General features: G+C 39.8%; 1 protein-coding gene and 1 long non-coding RNA gene across 2 annotated transcripts; both read right to left on the bottom strand.

Moving 5' to 3' along the window:
* Nucleotides 1-6,447: 6,447 nt before the first annotated feature.
* LOC131245703 (uncharacterized) lies at nt 6,448-19,677 on the bottom strand. The gene is made up of 4 exons (XM_058245328.1): nt 19,383-19,677; nt 9,764-9,834; nt 9,458-9,596; nt 6,448-7,027 (listed from the first exon to the last, which is right to left on the bottom strand). The coding sequence occupies exons 1-4, from the start codon at nt 19,540-19,542 to the stop codon at nt 6,939-6,941; spliced, it is 459 nt and encodes a 152-aa protein (XP_058101311.1). The 5' UTR covers nt 19,543-19,677; the 3' UTR covers nt 6,448-6,938.
* LOC131245704 (uncharacterized) lies at nt 7,814-9,445 on the bottom strand. Its single transcript, XR_009170956.1, has 2 exons — nt 8,347-9,445; nt 7,814-8,108 (listed from the first exon to the last, which is right to left on the bottom strand). It is a non-coding gene; the product is annotated as an uncharacterized LOC131245704 (long non-coding RNA).
* Nucleotides 19,678-19,926: the final 249 nt, after the last annotated feature.

Genomic DNA, 19,926 nt, shown 5'->3' on the forward strand with positions numbered 1-19,926 from the left:
CTGCCTATGCGACTGTTTTAGGCCATACAACGACCTCTTTAACTTGTAAATATTGTGTCTCTGCCCTTGTGTTTCGTAGTCTTCTAATTGCTTCATGTAGATTTGTTCTTCCAATTCTCTATGCATGAATGCAGTCTTCACAAACATTTGCTCTAGCTCGAGATCATGTTGGGCAACCAGTGCTAACATAAATCTGATAAATACTTCCTTTACTACCAGCGCGAATATTTCAGTGAAATCCACATATTCTCTCTTAGTGTAGCATTTTGCTACTAGCATTGCCTTGTACCTATCATGTTTATTCTTGAATATCTACTTACACTAGATCGCTTTTCGACCGACGGGAAGCTCCATCAACTCCCATGTCTCGTTCTTATATGAGGAGTCCTTCTCATCGTTCATCACTACTTTTCACTTTTCTGCATCTGGCTCATCATGAGCCTCCTGAAGAATAGACTAATCCCCTCATTTATAATGAGGGCATATACAATATTTAAGTTATCCATGTATTTCGCTGATAACCTGCAATCCCGTGGCGGATTACTTTTCACAGGTGATTGCTCCACTTGCTCCTGTACCTCTGTCCGTGTCTCTATCTCGGCTTGAGTTTCATCTCTGTCCAACTGAATGTTCACCACCAACTTTTCTGCTTCCTCTTGCTCATCCTTATCAAATAAGGATCATTCATCGAATTTGACATCACAACTAATGATGATTTTTCATGTGACCTGATCATATAGCTCGTATCCCTTCACACCACCATCATAACCGATAAATATGTATTTCTTGGTTCTTTGGTCTAGCTTATCTCTCTCAACTGACAGTACATAAGAGTAAGCTTCACAACCAAACACATACAATTCGGAGTAGTTTACCTACTGACCACTCCATACTTCTTTTGAAATTTTACAATCAATGATCGTATAAGGAGACTGATTCACCAAGTAACAAACCGTGTTAATGACCTCTGTTCATAATTCCTTATTTAACCTAACATTAGTAATTATGCATCAGGCCCTCTTCAAGAGAGCCTGATTCATCCGCTCAGTTACATCGTTTTGCTCTGGTGTGTAGCGCACTGTGTTGTGCCTCACGATCCATTCATATTTACAATATTGATTAAATTCTATTGAAGTAAATTCACCGTTGTTAGCTGTCCTTAAAACCTTCGCATTTATCCCTGACTGTTTTTCTAACATCGTTTTCCATTGTTGAAATTGATGAAAATATCGGATTTATTTTTCTTAAAATAAATTAACACTTTCTTGGAATAGTCATTAATGAATGTGATAAAGCATGGCGACCCTTCGACGGAAACCACGGGTGCTGGCTCCCCATACATTAGAATGCAAATAATCAAGACACCCTTACATATATGTTTTCCAATTTTAAAAAATAACCTTAAATGTTTACCACATATACAATGCTCACATATATTTAAATAAAAAAAAACTTATGTAGCTCAGATGTGCATACCACGTTGGCTTATTAATCTAAATGTTGAATTCGCCGTTTTCTGCAACGAACGAATTAGATCGTTTCCAAAAACTTATATAAGCTTGCCTTCTCACACTTCGTATCTCTCGTACCATCACGCAAAGTGCAAAGCACGTTACTATCACTTCTACAGCCATACTAACCACACCCTCACTAGCGAGCGTGCATGAAGCATGTGTTCCAATAATTTCTACCGGATAGTTTATAGACCCTAAAAATTTCACATTTTTAAGTGATGTGGGATAATTTCTACTGAACCCATGTTGTGTGTGTGTGTGTGTTTGTGTAAAAAATAATAATTATTATTATAAATGAGCATTTTTAACTGCTCCCATTGATGTGGGCTATCAGACTCCTCTTCACTGGCTCTTCTTTTTTATGTACACTTCCAATAATGGTTCTCACGTGATGGACGGATTGAATTTCTCACAACCATCGCGGTGGCCCCCACCTAGCTTCCCATTGAAGGAGTTGAGTAATGCTTAGCATTATCACTTCTTGGATCTAAACATATACACTTTGGCATATGAATCGGTCACATAGCTGGTGTCAAAGCTCACGGGCTACACCATGATGTATGGTGTTTCATTCACACCATCTATCTATTTTTCCGGCTTATTTTAGAGCATGAGCCTAAATATAGGCACATCCAAATCACGTATGGACCACACCACAGGAAAATAATGTTGATTGAACGTCCACCATTAAAATTTTCCTAGGGCCCACTGTAATGTTTATATGCCATCCAACCCATTGATAAGGTCACACAGAAATGGACGAAGGGATAACAAATATCAGCTTGATCCAAAGCTTCTATGGCCCTCAAAAAGTTTTCAACAGTAAGCATTCAATCCTCACTATTTCCTATGGTGTGGTCCATACGAGATTTGGATCTGCCTCATTTTTGGGTTCATACCATTAAATGAGCTGGGAAAATGGATAATACATACATCATGGTGTGGCCCACGCAGCATTGACACCAACTAGTTGGATGGTGTTGGGGTCACTAGCCAAACCGTGTCCAACAAAAGATCAATTTCCAAGTATGGAGTCCTTTTAGCTCTACTATTCTACTTTATATTTATTACATGTAAGGCCAAAGACGGTCCATTGATTAGGTGGCCACAATTTATAAAAATAAATAAATGGTTTAAAAAAACTTATGCTAAATGTATTTAATATAGCATTGGTTTAGATCTTCCAATCTGGGATATTTCTGGGGCATTCCGGTCTAGGATGGGTCCAACAAGATCAATGGTTTTGATCACTGAACCGTGGCCCACACATGCAATTTATGTTGATAATTGCCTTTTTAATTTTTATAATGATCAGAAATGATCCCGTGCTCTCAGAGCACTGTAACTTGTGTGCTCCTAGTTGCACTGGGACACTTTGATAGTTGAATCCATTGATCTATACCGTTCGTTATGTCCAACGGACAATTCATGTGCTAATATGAAATCATCACACTATTTTGGAAAATGTAAACCATTTGATTAATGGCCTTTAATGTGAATGGTCGAGATTGTTTACAAAAAAAAGACCCAATCAACAATTTGAACCATCTATTTGTTAGGTGCATTGTGGATTGCTTATGATTCTAAGCAATCCACAATGGATTGAAAATGGATGGCTATAGAAAATAAGGCCAAATCAAGGATAGATTGGATCATCAAGATGAGAATGATTTGTATGGTAGATCATGAAAGATGTTCTGAACTGAATGGACAGTTCAGATTGATCAATTGGACTGTCCAATTGAATAGAGACAACTAGGAGCACTATAACTTATACTGCTTGAGAGCACTGGACCATATCTCTCTAAGATGATAGTAACAACAAAAATTTCCAATCTGACATCACTAAAAAGATTCAACGGACATCATGCAAGACGATATGAACATAATGATGAGTAGTAGGTAATGGGACCCTCACAATCAGGGTGTCAAATGGCCGGCCATGGGACGGACAAGATCATAATCTCAGTCTATTATTTTAAGATGTGGGACCAAAAGAACCAATGTAAGGCCCACTTGCAGCCCAATTTGCAAGTTGCAATCCACTGTCGATCCCCTAAATCAGAAAACAAGAGAAGGCCCACAAGGGATCCTTACTCCTGCTCCGGTGGTAGACTCTCAGGAGTTTCAACACCCGGTCAAGGGTTCGAGTATCCATAGGTGGTAAAATCCCACTAAGGCACGAGTGTGTGCGTGTTTTTTGTTTTTTATTTTTTATTTTATTTTTTATTTTTTTTAAATTTTTTTTTAAAAAAAGGCCCACAGTCCCCAAGTGGAAAAGACTACAAAAGGTACTGTGTTGACGTGGCAAAGGTACGTAGGCTGCATGATGATGTATGTGGTATATCCGCACTGTCCATCCATTTTTCCAGATCATTTTTGGGAATGATCATAAAAAAGTTAGATACAAAACTCAAGTGGACCGCACCACAGGAAACAATGGGGATTGAACACCTACCGTTAAGAACTTCATGGGGGCCTCAGAAGTTTTGGATCAAGCTGATATTTATGGTTTCCCTTCATCAGGTTTATGTCACTTTATGAATAGATTGGATGGAAAATAACCATTGCAGTGGCCCCCAAGAAGTTTTCAATCCCCACCTTTTCCTGTGGTGTGGTCCATGTGAATTTTGGATCTGTCTCATTTTTCGGTTCATGGACTAAAATGAACTGGTAAAATGGATGAACGGTGTGGATATAACAAATAAATCATGGTAGAGTCCACAGAGCTTGGAAACGTCAACACAGTACGATGCTATCGACTAACTGCCAAGTGCCAGGGCCGGCCAAATCTACAGTATGGATAGGTGCCTAGTTCCACGGACGCGGATTTGCTACTTACGGGCCCATCATGATGTATGTGTTTCAACCGCATCGTCCATCCATTTATTCAGAACATTTTATGGCATGAGCCTAAAAATGAAATAGATCCAAATCTCATGTGGACAACATCATACGAACTATTGTTTGATTGAACGGCCCCCATTAAAAACTTCTTAAGGCAACAAAAGTTTTGAATAAGCTGATATTTGTTTTTTCCTTTCATCCGGTCTGTATGACCTAGTCAGCAGGTTGGATGGCAAATAAATTTTACAGTGGGACTTACGAGGTTTTTAATGGTAGACATTCAATCACTACTGCTTGGTATGGTCAGCCAGAGATTTAGATCTGCCTCATTTTTTTATTTTTTATATTGGATAAAGCCCTATAATGATTTGGAAAAATGGATGGACGGTGTGGATAAAACACATACATTATGGTGGGGCCACCCCAATTCCATACGTGGAGCCTAATGTATGGTAATCCAGACCATTGATATGACAGGCCCACCGTAGACTGGGATGCTCTGTATATCACAGACTGGACGATCCTAACCCCTATTGTTTCTCTTTGTTCCACTAAATGGGAACAACCTATTTGCATGTGACTTCAACGGCTAGGATCTGCAAATCCAGGAGATATTTCTTGGCTATATCCCATCCATGATTAGGCCCACCAAATCAATGGTCTGGATCACTAAACGATGGACCTCACACGTTGGGCGAGATTTACTCTGTCTTTTGTACCAGCACGTTCGGCAACTCATCAACTATATACCCGCCGCATAAATGCATTCATTATCTTCGGGATCCTCCAAAATAGGTTCCTAAGGGCCTCGATCCTTGCTCTTGCTCGGGTGGTAGACTCTCGGGAGTTTCCACACCCGGTCAAGGGGTTCGAGTATCCATTGGTGGTGAAAGCCCACTACGGCGTGAGTGTGTGGGGGCGTGTGTGCGTGTGTAAAAATAAAATTAATTTTTTTTAAAAAAAAAAGAAGAGAGAGGTTCCTAAGGGGCTGGACATGAGCCGCAAATCACACTGGTCGGACGATCCTTGCCATCCAATCAATGCTGCCAAATGGATGGCAATCAGAAAGAATATGATCAGCGGTTGAATTTAATTTGCAAAAAAATCAAACGGTTAAGGTTGTCCAGTCCAAGCGATTTTCAAGCTATGCTGGATCGATCCCTAATGGGTCTCACGACTTGGACGGTCCAGGATTAAAGTGCGTGCTCGTCACTTGTACAAGTGATAATCGCAAGGTCAAAGCGATTATTCCGGATTGACTTCGAAAATGCCGCCTCGGATTTATAAAGCTCACGTGCCGGCCACGTGGGTGAATAGCATGGCATGGTCCATGCTATTGACCCTCCTCGTCATAGAGGCGCCACTAGGATCTTTCTCAGCAGTTAGAATCATCCAAATCCATCATTCAGGCCATGCACCAAATACAATGGGGTCGACAATTTGGACGGTTTAGATCGAAGAAGATCATGTAAGCCATGTACAATTTGGGAGGTTCGCCTGTGCATCTCAATTCAGAACAGTGGGGCATCTCATCGTGCGTAAGATCCCAGCTTTTCTCAGTTGAGTGTGCGCTCTTGTATTTCTTTTCTTTGCCATCTGTGTGGGCCACAAATCAAAGGGCTAAGATTATGAAATGGCTTAAAAAGCCAGCCCGCCCCCCCCCCCCAAAAAAAAAAAAAAAAAAAAAGAATTTTGGCAAATAGAGCTTCCACAGTGGAAGACAGAAGACAACTAACTGGGGCCCACTTGTACAAACTCAAAACCTGACATGGACTGCATATCATATATTACCTCTTTTACAACCCTCCTACGGAAAACTTGCGGATGAATACATACAGAAGTGGAAACGATACAGAATGTTTTAAGACTGGGATGAGTCCCGGTCAACTCATCTGACTAACTCAGACTCTGTCAGATCTGATCCGGTTCGACACCACTGAGTTAGGATTGAAAATAAGGGGCTACTCTGCCCGACTTGGCTGAATTAGACCAAAACCATATGCAGATGGATGGTCTATTTGTGTCCAGAATCAGAGTCCCATAATGCAACACAAGCAAATGATAATAAACAATTATCTAACAAATAACAGTGTAGGCTGAAATGCATAAACTCTTTATAAGTTGAAATTACAAAATTAACAACAGACTAATATAATGCATAGAGGACTCAAACTACAGTGTCTAAGCGCAAAGGGTGGTCATCAAACCCCTAAAAAGGATCAAGGTTCTAAGAGCCAGTTCAGGTGCCACTTAAAACTGACTTCTTTTTTCTTTTTTTTTTTACAGACACACTTGCACACTTAAAAATGAGTTCATCTCATTTTAATTAATCATAATTATGCATTAAAAATCACGATTTTGGTTGTCATGATTATTTTTTAATCCTTGCAAGAAGAAAAAAAAAGTTGTATTTGCGATTAACTAAAACGAGATGAACTTACTTTTAGGCATCTCTACCAAACAGGCCCTAAATAGATATTTCAGTCTTCGCAGTTCGACAATGGATGGAAATATACAATAATAAATGAGATGAATAACAAGCACCCACTGGGTCAAACTTGAAACAGGCAACGGATATCAGGTTTGGGCGGTGCTGACTGTTCCATTTTTCTCAATTTCACGTTGCCTTGCTCGATCCATCTTCCGTTTACGCCATTCTTCAAGAGCTGAAAATCAGAAACATACTATTCAAGTGACTAAACATATGAATTGCTGTTTAACTGAGGATATGGTCTGTGATAGAATAGAAAGGCAGAACAGAAATTGTGTAGCTGCACCCAATTAAATGGGATAGGGCTTTGATGATTATGATGATAGTTATGCATGAATAACACGCCGGCAGATATGCAAAGGCATGAGAGAGAGACCCCAATTAATTGGGACAGGGCCTTGATAATGATAATGACAACTATACATAATGCATGAGCAACACACCGAGAGAGCAGAAAATGTGTTAGCAAGACTTAAAATGAAATCCATCAGCAAAACATGAAATGTAAATTATATATGGTGGGGGGAAATTTGAAGTTACGGTGTGTCAAACTCCAAGTAAATATTGTTCTTTCAGGCGAATTAATGTTATAGTGAGGACCTAGTTAGCTTGGATGTGTCCTGGGGAACAAGCTCATTTAACATGCTCACCTCTGAGACCCAGGTCCTCCAAAATACTCTAGGTGTACCCAACTGGCCTAACATGATACCATTCGGCTACAGGTATGGGATATTGGTCAGCCATATTCTTAGGCTAGGATTAGAAACTTGACCTTGAGGACTTCATGGAATCCTCTCACCTATTGGGCACCAAGCACAGTTATGCTTAATTGTTATTGTATTATTCTTTTAGGGTGTGTTTGGTTGCACCAAATTTTCATGATTAATGAGTTTAATTTGGTGAAAAATTTCACGAAATTTGGTGTAGCCAAACACGACCACTATTTCCAACCTTATTGTGAAACTTTACAACTCTTTTAACCTATTATTAATGTAATATAATTTTGCCTATATTAGACCCTCTATGTATTATCCTTTTAACTCATATTAAACACCATGGATCAGATCCTTACAGATCCTGTATCCTAAGAATCCGAAATTTGCAGGATCTCCATACTCAATCCTTTCCGTACTACACATCTGTATCTATATCCCACTATTGAGGGCTCAATTTGAATTGTTAGTGTAGAACAATAAATGACACTGAAGAATTGTCGAGATGCTCGCTTCAAATTTCACCTGGTAGCCATGCACCACCTGCAGTCATGTACTACAACGATTGGAGACAAGTAGAGAATGATTTGATGAGGATAAAGTGAAGAAGAGATGAGAATATTGAGAGAGAAGAAGGAGGAGGAGAGTTTGGGAGAGATGATGTGTTAGGCTTGCTTGCCCTAACACATAATATTTTATTATGATAAAGCATAAAGTACACTGCAGGAGAATAGGGAAGTGTGCACATGCACTTACACTAAAAGAGCCCACTAACCACCACCTGCAGTCATGTACTACAACGATTGGAGACAACTCCTGTAAGGGAACATTGATTAGGATTGAGAGGCCTGAAAAGAATGAGAGGAAGTCATTGAAGTACTTGTATTGAGGTGATGAAAAGGGATAAAGGTTTGTTCACATGCTAAAGATAGGGCCATTGACAGAATTGGTTGGTAAAAAAAGGATTCGTAAAGCCAAGTCAAATAGGTGAGACAGGGTGAGGATAATGAGCAATGGACCGCTAGTCTCAAGTATGGGTAAAGGATGAGGGCTGATGTCAGGTGGAAAGAGTGGTCGTCAAACTGTCATCGAGCAATCCAAGAAAGCCAACCCCAAATAGCTGGGACTATGTTCTGATTATTATCAGTATGATTATTATGACGATAATGGAGAACCACTTACAACCCTATAAACCTACATAGCTCTGTGGATTTAAAACCTAATGAAGATGTTATTTGATTTTCAAGCTATGCAAAAACGTCTTCAATGCACTTCAGCCACATCTTCATCTCTCCGTCATACTTGGATCTCTGGAACACGAGTGATTTGTAGATGAACGTCCAGTAGGTTCTTTATGTATCTAGTGGAAGACCAATAAAGAGTTTTTTCTTTCTAGCATGCTTATAATGCGGTCTGAATACCCTGGAACATATATACGAGTTAATTAGTCACAGCATCACCTGTTTCTTCATTAACCTGAGATGAACATGCTTCTCAGTGTGGAAGCATTTTCTAACTTCCGCATTGATGATCATTGGGTCCTAACAATTGAATACATGATTGCCTCCATTGTCCATAAATAAAGGTCCAGTGCATGAAAATTTTCACAAATTTTACAAGAGCTGATATAATTAAACCAGCTCTACTATGCTCAAATAGCATGAAGCAGTAGCTGAAACCAAAATATGCCACATGGAAACTCCATTTCACTTAATATGAGATGTATCCAACAGAATGGTTGACAACTTGACATAGATCAACCAGTGACATTCTAGAGGCCTGTTCTAGCATCTTCTAAAATAATCTGTTAAAGCGGAAGCAAAGAGCTGTCCTGACTATAATAAAATAAAAAAATAAAAAATAAATGATAAAGGAGAGAATGAAATGATCACCTTTTTTGCTGTTAGCATCATTCATAGCACGAAAATCCTGCAGCCTCTTTGAAAGATCAACTGCAGCGGTCTGTTTCGAAGATTTTTGTTGCACTATTGTCTCTGGTTCTGTGTATGCTTCTTGCTGAATTTCCTTTACCTAAATAAATAGGTTTTGACTTTTAAGTTTAATATGAATATGAAACTAGAAAACCAAAAACTTAAATCAATGAGAACATCTTTAAGTATTTAGGCAGTGGACCGATTCAAAGAAAGGTCTTACAAATGTTTGCTACTTCTCTTAATTGACCCACAACCAATACATACTCTTTTGATCAGTTCCAATGGCTCCATCGCACGGCGCAATTCTTCAGCCTCCATGACATACCTCAGTTGGCCTGCATTAGATTTTGTAAAAACAAATACTAGAAAAATTAGAGACAATTATAACCCGATGCCCTGCCATACAAAAACTATTTTGGAAAAAAAATAAAAAATGCCATCTATCAGGGACCTGAATCCCAATGAAAAACAAAACACTTAAGAACAAGTTGAAAAAAAAACAACAAAACTTAAATATCAAACAAGTCCAACTATGACAAACGCACATACATTATGTTCTCTGTTAGATGGAAGAGCAGGTATTAAAGATCTCAAGAGAATGAATAAAGCCCTCCTAGGGAAATGGATTTGGAGACCTGGGACCGAGGATGATAGTTTGTGGAATAAAATTATCGAAGGCAAATATGGCAAATCTATCAGCGGCTGGTGGTCCAAGGACTCCTCTCGATATAAGGCCTCGCCCCTTTGGAAGGGGATTACATCTCTGAAGAAGGAGGTGCTCTCTGGCATTGATTTCACTCTCGGCAATGGCACAAAGATCCAGTTCTAGGAAGACCGATGGGTGGGCGATGCTCCTCTCAAAGTCGACTTCCCAAATATTTTCCACCTTGCTCCCAACCCTGCTGTCCTCGTTGCTGATTGCTTCTTGTTCGCAGCCGATAAGCTAGAATGGAATGTGGTCTGTAGGAGGAACCTTCAGGACTGGGAAGTCGAGGAGTTCGTGGGCCTTCTTGAGCGCATTTACAGGGCCATGCCAGTTCTCCACAGCTCAGACTAATTATCATGGAAGGCTGACAAATCCAGTACCTTCACTGTTAAATCTTTCTATTCCCGTTTGAGTCACGTGACGTCTCCTCCCGAGGACCTTCCTCCCTACAAGTTCTGGAAATATACGGTTCCTCCCAAACTCGCAGCGTTCGCCTGGTTGGTAGGAATCAAAAGGATTCTCAAGGTGGATAATCTGAGAAAGAGAGGTATGCCCATCGTCAACATATGCCTCTGCTGTATGAAGAACGAAGAAACCATAGACCATCTGCTGCTTTTCTGCCCCTTCATATCTCGGATCTGGTCAGATTTTCTCATCAGTTTCAATATAAAGTGGTGCTTTCCTGGCTCCGTTAATCTCCTTCTAAAAGCTTGGCATGGGGTTAGATTGGGCAAGATAAGGACGCGCCTGTGGCGTATGGCAATCATTGCCATTTGGTGGTCGGTGTGGGAAGAAAGAAACGATAGATGCTTCAGGGACGTTTCAAATTCAGAAGCGGGTGTTGCCAGCAAGGCTAAGCGGCTTCTTATTGAATGGGCGGTCTATGCAGTGGGCCTAAAGGATGTTGATTTTATTTTTCTTGGAGTCTAGCTGTTGATTGCCTCCTCGGCGATCTCTCTCTTCTCCCCAGCTTTGTTTCCCCTTTCTTCTTTTCTCTTTTTAATATATTCAGTGATCTTTCAAAAAAAATATATCAAGATTAGGAAATCGGAATTCATTAAGCAGTGTTCCATGTTTTGTGCTAAATGCAAAAATGCATATATCCATATCGATGTCACGGTTCAAAGACTCACTGCCCAGTCCATAGATGATACCATTTTCCAGCCCACAAACCTACACTTCATACACTAACCATGTAGAACCTCCTTATTTTTTTTTCTTATAATGGTTAACATCAACCTAAACGATCAATCTTCTTTCCATCAATAACTTACCATATGGGGGCTCATCAAATGCAAAGCTAGCGAGCAGCATAGTACAAATAGCTGCACGGTGTTACCATAGACACTTGTTCTGTGTATTCTATGTATCACAATGGGCTAACTGTATATAGCGATCTTGGTGTTGGAATATGTCTCCGTCAGTATGAAAAAACTGACACAGTAGTATCATGGATATCCTAAAGTCACTCTACCAGTGGTTATGATTATTGCCATGTGTTCTTGATTGTCTCCTGCTGAGAGAGGAGATATTCATAGACCCTCTTACGCTGGCATATTTTTTGTATTACCGTTTGCTGACACCAAATAGTTGGGAATTGGGATAAGGCTTAGATAATGATGATTTTTATATTACTATATGATTTACACTTCCCCTGTTTCTTATTGGTGGAACATGCAGCAAATGCTACGAAGGAGCGAAATGCATCTCAGTATGGTTGGTTGGAGTGGTTACTAGCTGGTCAAGTTCTTGCAGATGCTCTTTATCTCATCATCATCTAAGCTTTATATCAACTAATTGGGGTCGGCCACATGATTCCTTTTCTGCCATTCCACTCTATCAAGGGCGATAACTTCTGTTAGACTTAGACCATAGGTCATCAAGTCTTTTCTTAGTACCTCACCCATGTCCTTTTGGGCCATCCTCTTGTCCATTTAGAGCCATAAACTTATGTGAACTCACTCATTCTAACTGGCGCAGTCCTTGGTCTCCATTGCACTTGACCAAACCATCAAAGTCTACTTTCCCTCATCTTGTTACCTATTGGTGTTACTCCTAAATTCCTTCTAATGCATTCATTTCTCATTCTATCCTTGTCTTGCCACTTATCCATCTCAACATCCTCATTTCAGCTACACTCATCCTATGGACATGACCACCCAACATATTTTGTCCTATAAAGCATGGCTGGTCAAAGTGGTCTTATAGCCATCCTATAAAATTTCCCTTTCAGTTTGAGCGGTAGAAAACGATCACATAAAACTCCATCTCCATTTCTTCCACTCCGCTTGGATTCTATGGGCAACATCCTCCTCAATCTCTCCACTCCCATGAATTATCGACCCAAGATATCAAAAGTGGTTATTCTAGGAAACTTCTTTGTCGGCAACTTTTACTAATTCTTTGTTCCTACTCCTATTTTTACTAAAATTGCACTCCATATACTCTGTTTTAGCTCGACTAATTTTAAATCCTTTAGATTCTAAAGCACCTCTCTATAAATCCAACGTCATATTATTCAGATTCATGTTGGAAGTTTTGGCATAAGTTTGACACCGGCTGCCAACTTGACGCAACCCTCTTTCATTTGGGCTGGGGACCGGCAATGAGAGCATAAAACTCCCACAATCGCAATGTAATAGACCAGTACATAGGTTGATTACAATCAAGCACTAATAGTCTATCACATAGGTTGATTACAATTAATGAATGGAGTATGGTCTTTATCTATGAGACCCAATTCTGATGGATCAACCTCTTTTACATTAAGGATTTTGATTCTAAGGGACTGGAAGTTCCAAAAAGTGCAATGAAGATTTAGAACCATTCGATTCATAGATGAAGGATTATAGAGAAGACTTTTCAAATATATATATATATATATATATATATATATATATATATATATATATATATATATATATACATATATATATATGCGGAAGAGATTAAAAGATGAGGTTGAGGAGATTCCTACAACTATCACTAGTGAACACTAACAAATCTGGTTCTTGTCTATTTCTTGACACAAAACTTTCTCAGGAGATTTTCAAATTTTGAAGTTATTCTTGGGAAAATCTTGCCAAAACATCACTCAAAAAAATCTCACCAAAAATAAAAATATTTATTTTAAATTTAAATAAATTTAAAATTTAAATATATATTAGATAACAAATTCCTTGAATTTTTACTATTTGTGAAGTTAATATCACTATCTTATCGTGATTAAAACGTGTTAATTAAAAATCTTCCGAGGTTTATTATTGTTTGGTGTATTTCTCACGGTATTATCACGAGATTTTCAAAACCTCAGTGATATTTGTCACACTGCAAGAGAATGAAGATGTTAAGGCCTATTTGAATTGCTAGAATCCACGAGGAAAAGCAAAGACGTTCCCCTGATGGGATGCTTTCCGCTGATTGGATAGCCAAAATTCCAAGGATTCCTCAAAGTAACCATAGCCTCATCCACATTGTCATCACTTTGGCACAAGATACCAAGTGACCGTTGTCTAATGAATTTGGGATTTCCCTTGCTAAACAAACATGACCACTTAAAAATGGAATCCAATTTCAATAATGCCAATGAAAATAATCATTATCTTTTCAATGACCTTTCCACGTTTTTCACCATTCAAATTCCAACAGGACCTTAGAATAATGAGGAGAGGAAAATGGAAAGTTTTTAACTCACTGATCATTTCTCAAAAGCATACCACAAGAACTGAGAAGAGTAAAGAAGAGAAAATTGATTTAACCAACCGACTCGTAGGTGCCGACCTCGATCCCTCAACCTATTGGTCGAGTGACGAAGCTTGCTACTACATTACTACTTAGGAAAGCTCAAGATCAGCAACTGTGAAGAATTAAAAAGTCCCTGAGAGGAGGTAAGTATGTGCAAGGCTCAAATGACCTAAAAATCAAAGGGCCACAATGTTGGCTTATCCTTACTCATGACTGCAATCCATCTATTTCAATTATGCTGGAAGCGAAGGTATTGGTTTCATTGGCAAAGTTGTAATGTTGTATCTAATGTGAGTTCATGGCTGTTGACCTGATTGCTACTAGTCTGGCATGTAACATACTATGTTAATTTGCAGTTGATGGTGGTTGATAGGTATAACTGCAAGGCTTTCAGAGCCAGGTGAGAAATTGATGATTTCAGTATGCTTATATGGCAAGACCAGAAGAAAAGACAGTGAAAAAGCAACAAAAGAAAAGGTCCCATACCTATGCAAGAGTGCATAGCATGGATTATGATGAACTGCATGACCTTGTGTACTTATTGTTCTAGCCTTCTAGGTTCTAGGATCATGTAATCAATAACAGATTCTCCCTCTTCTTAGATTATGTTGTTAACACCTGTTGGTAAGAAGAGGTTTCCACAGGTTTTTCAGATGACTATCTTCAGATTGGTATCTTATCATTCACTGATTCTCTGTAAGGAGGACACACTATTTCCTAAGAGGTTTCCATGCACCATTCAGACGTATATTGTGGCCATTTTGTACATGGCATGGCCGTGACAAGGCCTTTTGGGGCATGTTGTTGGCTTAAGGGCAAAAGTGGTAATTCACACAAGGGTTACAATGAGTACAATCTTCTAGCGTTGGTGGGTGCATCTTGCCAAAGTTGTGCAAATGGGTTCAAGTATATAACCAGGGTTGGCCAACTTGGATTCGAGACAGTCCAGGTGTTGTAGGGTACAAACAGTGTTTTAAATAGCGTGTAGTGCATAGTGCAGCATTTGTTCCTCTCATGATACTTTTTTTTTTTTTGAGAGATGACAAGATACTTAATATTTTTTTTAATTAAAATAATAGAAAAATACGATAAATTTTACAAAATCCATAATTCTTATGAGTTCTTGACTGCGAATTTGGATCGTCAACCACATATTTCCATGCAAAATCTCTCCGTCTCTTTGCCTTCAGACATCTCTAAGTGTGACGTCTTTGCTTATATTGAAACATCACACATTCATGATATGGACCACAATTTGGATGGTCCGGATAGATATAACTTCTAAGTGCTCTCTATCCATGATATGGACCACAATTTGAATGGTCCGGTTTGATCTAATGTAGTGCCACATGTGATGGGGATGAGTTGCCACCATAAGAAACACTTAAAAAAAGGAGATTGCAGGTAGCACACACTACCTGTGGTACATGCTATGCTGCATTTAGCGTACGCTACATGCCCTGTAGCTTACGCTACCAGGGAGGTATGCTACCTGTATATGCTACCTAGCGTTTTAGCCACACTACTCTACGAGCGCTACTGAATACACTAGATAGTAATTGCAGGCCATCATGATTCTGCGGAGCACTCTTTGACACCCTTGCAGCTAACGGTGTAGATTGGGGCATTGTTGTGCTTGGATATGAGGCAGCACACAGTGTGGGGTGCTGAACAAGGTCGAATTTGAACGAGTGTATGGTTGTGTCAATGCCCCAAGTGTTCTAGAGTCCCCATGTCTATGCCTCACGTGTCATGGTTCATGCCTGCCAAAGCCAGCAGCATGTGTCTGTGCCCAAGTCACATATCACTGAAGTGATTCTTTCGTCAGTAATTCAATAATTTGTTACTAACTGGTGGAAAAAATAGCTCAGTAACAGAATCCTTGTTTATGCATCTCGGCACATATTACGGACAAAAGGGGTGCTAGAGGTTAGCAACAAGGCCTGCAGTGAACTTGGCGCCATGGGAAGGTTTGGACTTGCTCGAAAAGTTTTCCCATTGCCTCCACAACAAGTTTGAGCTCGCATAAAGTAGAGAGAAACACTAAACTCTCCATAGAGTTACCACCATTAAAGGAAAGAGAAGCATGGCTAGTTACAGAATGCAATAATCATACAGGGTCAGGCAGGGATTTAGAGAAGAGAAATGCATTTTCAATCATTGTAGACTTCTAAGAATCCGTTATAGCAACTTTCATTGTAATTGTACGCTTCAGAATGCAGCTCGAGACCATCAAAGGGGGTAGATGAGTTTCAAACCCTTTACCCAAAAAGGCTAATAGCAATTTAGAATATCCTATTGCTGGTTAAAAGTAAGCTATATGGTTATTAAGGTTTAGTTCCATGCATTTATAAGAGAATTTTTCAGTATGGAACTTACTTTCAAGCTGCCATACCCAATAAACAGCATGCAACATCAACAACTATACGATTAATAGAAGAACAATTGATAGTTGAAACATGAAAGGAAAACCTCCTGACAAAAAAGTAACAACGGAATACCCTCAGGCAACTGAGGAATGAAGAAGGCTGCTGGACTACTATGCCCTTCCAGTGATCCGATGTGCATATTGCATTCATGTATACCAATCTGGCCTCATAGTGGATCAAGAATAGGCTGGAAATAACTCATCGGAGCATCTTGACCATCTGATTTTGCCTGGTGGATGGTTTTCTCTTTGACCGCCAATTTGATGGCTACCAACTGGACAGTTAGAATACTCTGATCAGCATCATCTCCGGGCTAGGCTTCTCCAACAATGGGGAGAAGATTAGGATGGTCTACATTGGCATCATGCATGCCACGTGTAAACATCGGAATCAATGGCTACTGGATGGAAAGTAATGAATGGCTTCGGGTATGGAGACTGTGGTAGGACTTGGGTGGTTTCCTGCCGGTTCCAGCCAGTTTTGGCTGTAATGACTAAGGGTTTGTAGATAGTTGTGGCGATGACGGGACAACGAATTGACAGTGAGCGGAATGTTGACGGCGAGTGACGACTGAGATCGTGGAAGTTGACAACAAGCAACGATGGAGCAATTGATGTAGAACGTGCCACATATGCATTATTAGCACGGCTGGACCAAAAGAAACCCAAACGAAAGCAAGCATGACGTAACTGGGTCCCACGCATGTCCGGTTTAAAGAAATTCATTTAGGGGTGTACACGAACCAAGCTAGCTCGGTTAGCTCGCTCGACTCGACTTGACTTGAAAAAGCTCGATTCAACTCGGTTCGAAGCCGAGTTTGAGCCGAGTCGAGCTATTTTTTGAGCTCGAAAGTGAGTTCGAGCTGACCCCTCGAATCGAACCCAACTCGAATCGAACTCCAATCGAACCAGTTCAGTGACTCAGTTACTTTGATATTGATGTTGCTCACCAAGTGTTTGATGAAATGACTCAACAAAGTGTGGCTGGTGGCTTTTTTTCTTGATTTTTATGTTGCTTAGAAGGTGTTTGATAAAATACCTGCAAAACCATTGCTGCTGTTTAACATACAGTGAGATTTTGAAGGTGCAGTCCATGTGTTTGTGAAAATGTTGCACAGGCAAACTCAGCCCGAGCTGGCCCGAGCTGCTGACCGAACCGAGCCGAGCCGAGCTAGCCAGTCAAGCTCGAGGACCGAGCTGAGCCGAGTTCGAACTGGGGTCAGCTAGTGGCCGAGCCAAGTCGAGCTGAGGCCAGCTCGACTCGATATACACCCCTAAATTCATTCCAGATATGAACAATTGTAGTTTTGACTATAAAAGAACCATAACTTTTTATCTAGGCATTGCCACGAAACGCACAACCGATCGATCTTGATGTAACGATGGTTTCAGGCCTACATAGCAAGTCGCACACCTCTGTTTTACAGGAAAACACAAGCTTTTGGTTCAAAATTACGATTTTAGGAAAATTTACTATTTTCAGTAATTTCTATTTTTGTAGCATCTCCTTATTTTTAGAGTTTTAAGATTTTCGTCTTTTTTTAAGAAATCGCTTGTAATAATGCTAGGAATGCTCCAGCAAGGTTTATCTACACGTTTCTATTTTTTGGAAATTAGGATTTAGAAGAGTATTGTTATTTCGGGCAACTTCTAAACAAGTTAGGAAATTAAGGTTTAGAAGGGATTTAATATTTTGGGTAATTTCAAATTAGGGTTTGGGTTTTCTTTATTAGTGATGTAATCGAGAAATCATACACACATAAGTCAATAAAATACCTGAATTTTCTTTCTTATTTTCTTGTGGGCTCAAGAACTCTCCTTATGAATTGAAGGTTTTAATCACTTGAGGAAGATGGTGATCTTTCTTTTATTGTTCCATGCTCTTCCCTATATCAGCAATGGGCGGAAACTTGCAGAGAAATGGGCCGAATGATCGATGACCCAGATGAACTGCTCTGAGACTATGATAACATGATGAACACGAGAGAATTTGGAGAATTCTCCAATAGTTTTCTTGTGTATTGCTCTAACCCTTAGAGGGTCTTTATAGAGATGTACATCTTATACATGGAAATGAATCACGCTATACATGGAAGAAAATTACTTCTGCATATATGGAAAGGAATTAAATACTAAATCTACCTCAGTGGAGATTAATGTTGCCAAATGGCATAAGCGATCTTGTGTGATTACCTAGCTTATGCCCGATTACTTATGTGATCACACAATCGCATAAGCGATTGCACCTTCTTCTTCTTTTTGGAAATTTTTTTTTAAAAAAAAAAATCGGAAAAAAATGGTAAGTATGCGACCGTATATGCCATCTGCGATCGCTTTATGCGATATGCGATCACATACCATCCATATGGCATATGTGACCGTTGCATATGTCATATGGATGGCATTATGCAATTATGCGATCGCTTTTGACAACATTGGTGAAGATACATGGAACATAAGCATAATCACTACAAGTAACATGGATGAAAATCTAAATACCCAAAGTCTCAGCTTATTAGCATTCACATCGTCAAACACATTCAATGATGGGTCATTTGGCAGCTGGATTTGGATTCCAAATCCAAATGGCCTCAATTCTCACGTTTGGCAACCTTCGGGCTGCCCGGAATTCAAATCCTCGTATCGAGCCATTTTTCATTCCAACCTAAAAGATGTCCTGCAAAATCCTTGGATTTGCAATCCTTCGCAACGGTCAATTTTTTATTAAAAAACAGGGTTGCAGATTGAAAATCAAGGTGTCCAAACCCAACTGACAGAATGAAAATACACGGGGTTCCTGGATTTGGGCTATTGAGTAAAAATCGGAATCCAAGCTGCCAAACGACCCCTGATGCTTACAAAGAATCAAAAGATATCAAAATTTCAGTTTTTGGTGATGTCGATATGATAACGAGAGTTTCCGTTCAATATCAAAGAAAAAATAAATAAATAATCACAAAACCTAGAAAAGGATATACACCGAAGAGATCGGGCATGCGACGCACCTGGATCGGGCTGGTTTCTAGAAATTCTCCTGTTGGAAACGCTGATGAATCCTTGGAGGAGGAGGAGGACGGCGACGAGATTGAAGAAACAGACAAGGATTGTAGCGTTCCTGAAGGAGAATCTCAACCTCCATGCCTGCTGGTGTTCCATGCTTATCATATGGAGAGGGATTTACACCGAAATTCCGGCGTATTTCCAAAACCCTAGCTTTTCAGATGAAATGAGAAGAAAAGGGAAAGGAAAAAAATAATAATAATAAACGAGTTGCAGAGAACTGAATTGGGAGAGTGGGTTGGATCCCGACATGTTCGGTTTGCTTACACTTGAAGAGCTGTACCCGAACCGAGTTGGCTAGGTTAGCTCGCTCGACTCGACTCGAAAAAGCTCGGTGGAGTTAGAGCCTGCCCAAACTCGACTCGGATCTAACCCCAACTCGAATCAAACACGAATCGAACCAGTTCGGTTACTAGATGTTTTGATATCGATGTTGCTCATCAAGTGTTTGATGAAATGACTCAACAAAGTATCGCTGAGTGGTTTTTA

Source organism: Magnolia sinica, chromosome 5, assembly GCF_029962835.1.
Source record: "Magnolia sinica isolate HGM2019 chromosome 5, MsV1, whole genome shotgun sequence".
Lineage (NCBI taxonomy): Eukaryota > Viridiplantae > Streptophyta > Magnoliopsida > Magnoliales > Magnoliaceae > Magnolia > Magnolia sinica.

Coding starts and splice junctions, on each gene's coding strand:
- LOC131245703 (XM_058245328.1), bottom strand. CDS start 19,542: ATGATAAGCATGGAACACCAGCAGGCATGGAGGTTGAGATTCTCCTTC. Junction 9,597..9,763: donor CATTGGAACTGATCAAAAGA/GTATGTATTGGT, acceptor CTATTTATTTAG/GTAAAGGAAATTCAGCAAGA. Junction 7,028..9,457: donor TGATGCTAACAGCAAAAAAG/GTGATCATTTCA, acceptor TCTGATTTTCAG/CTCTTGAAGAATGGCGTAAA.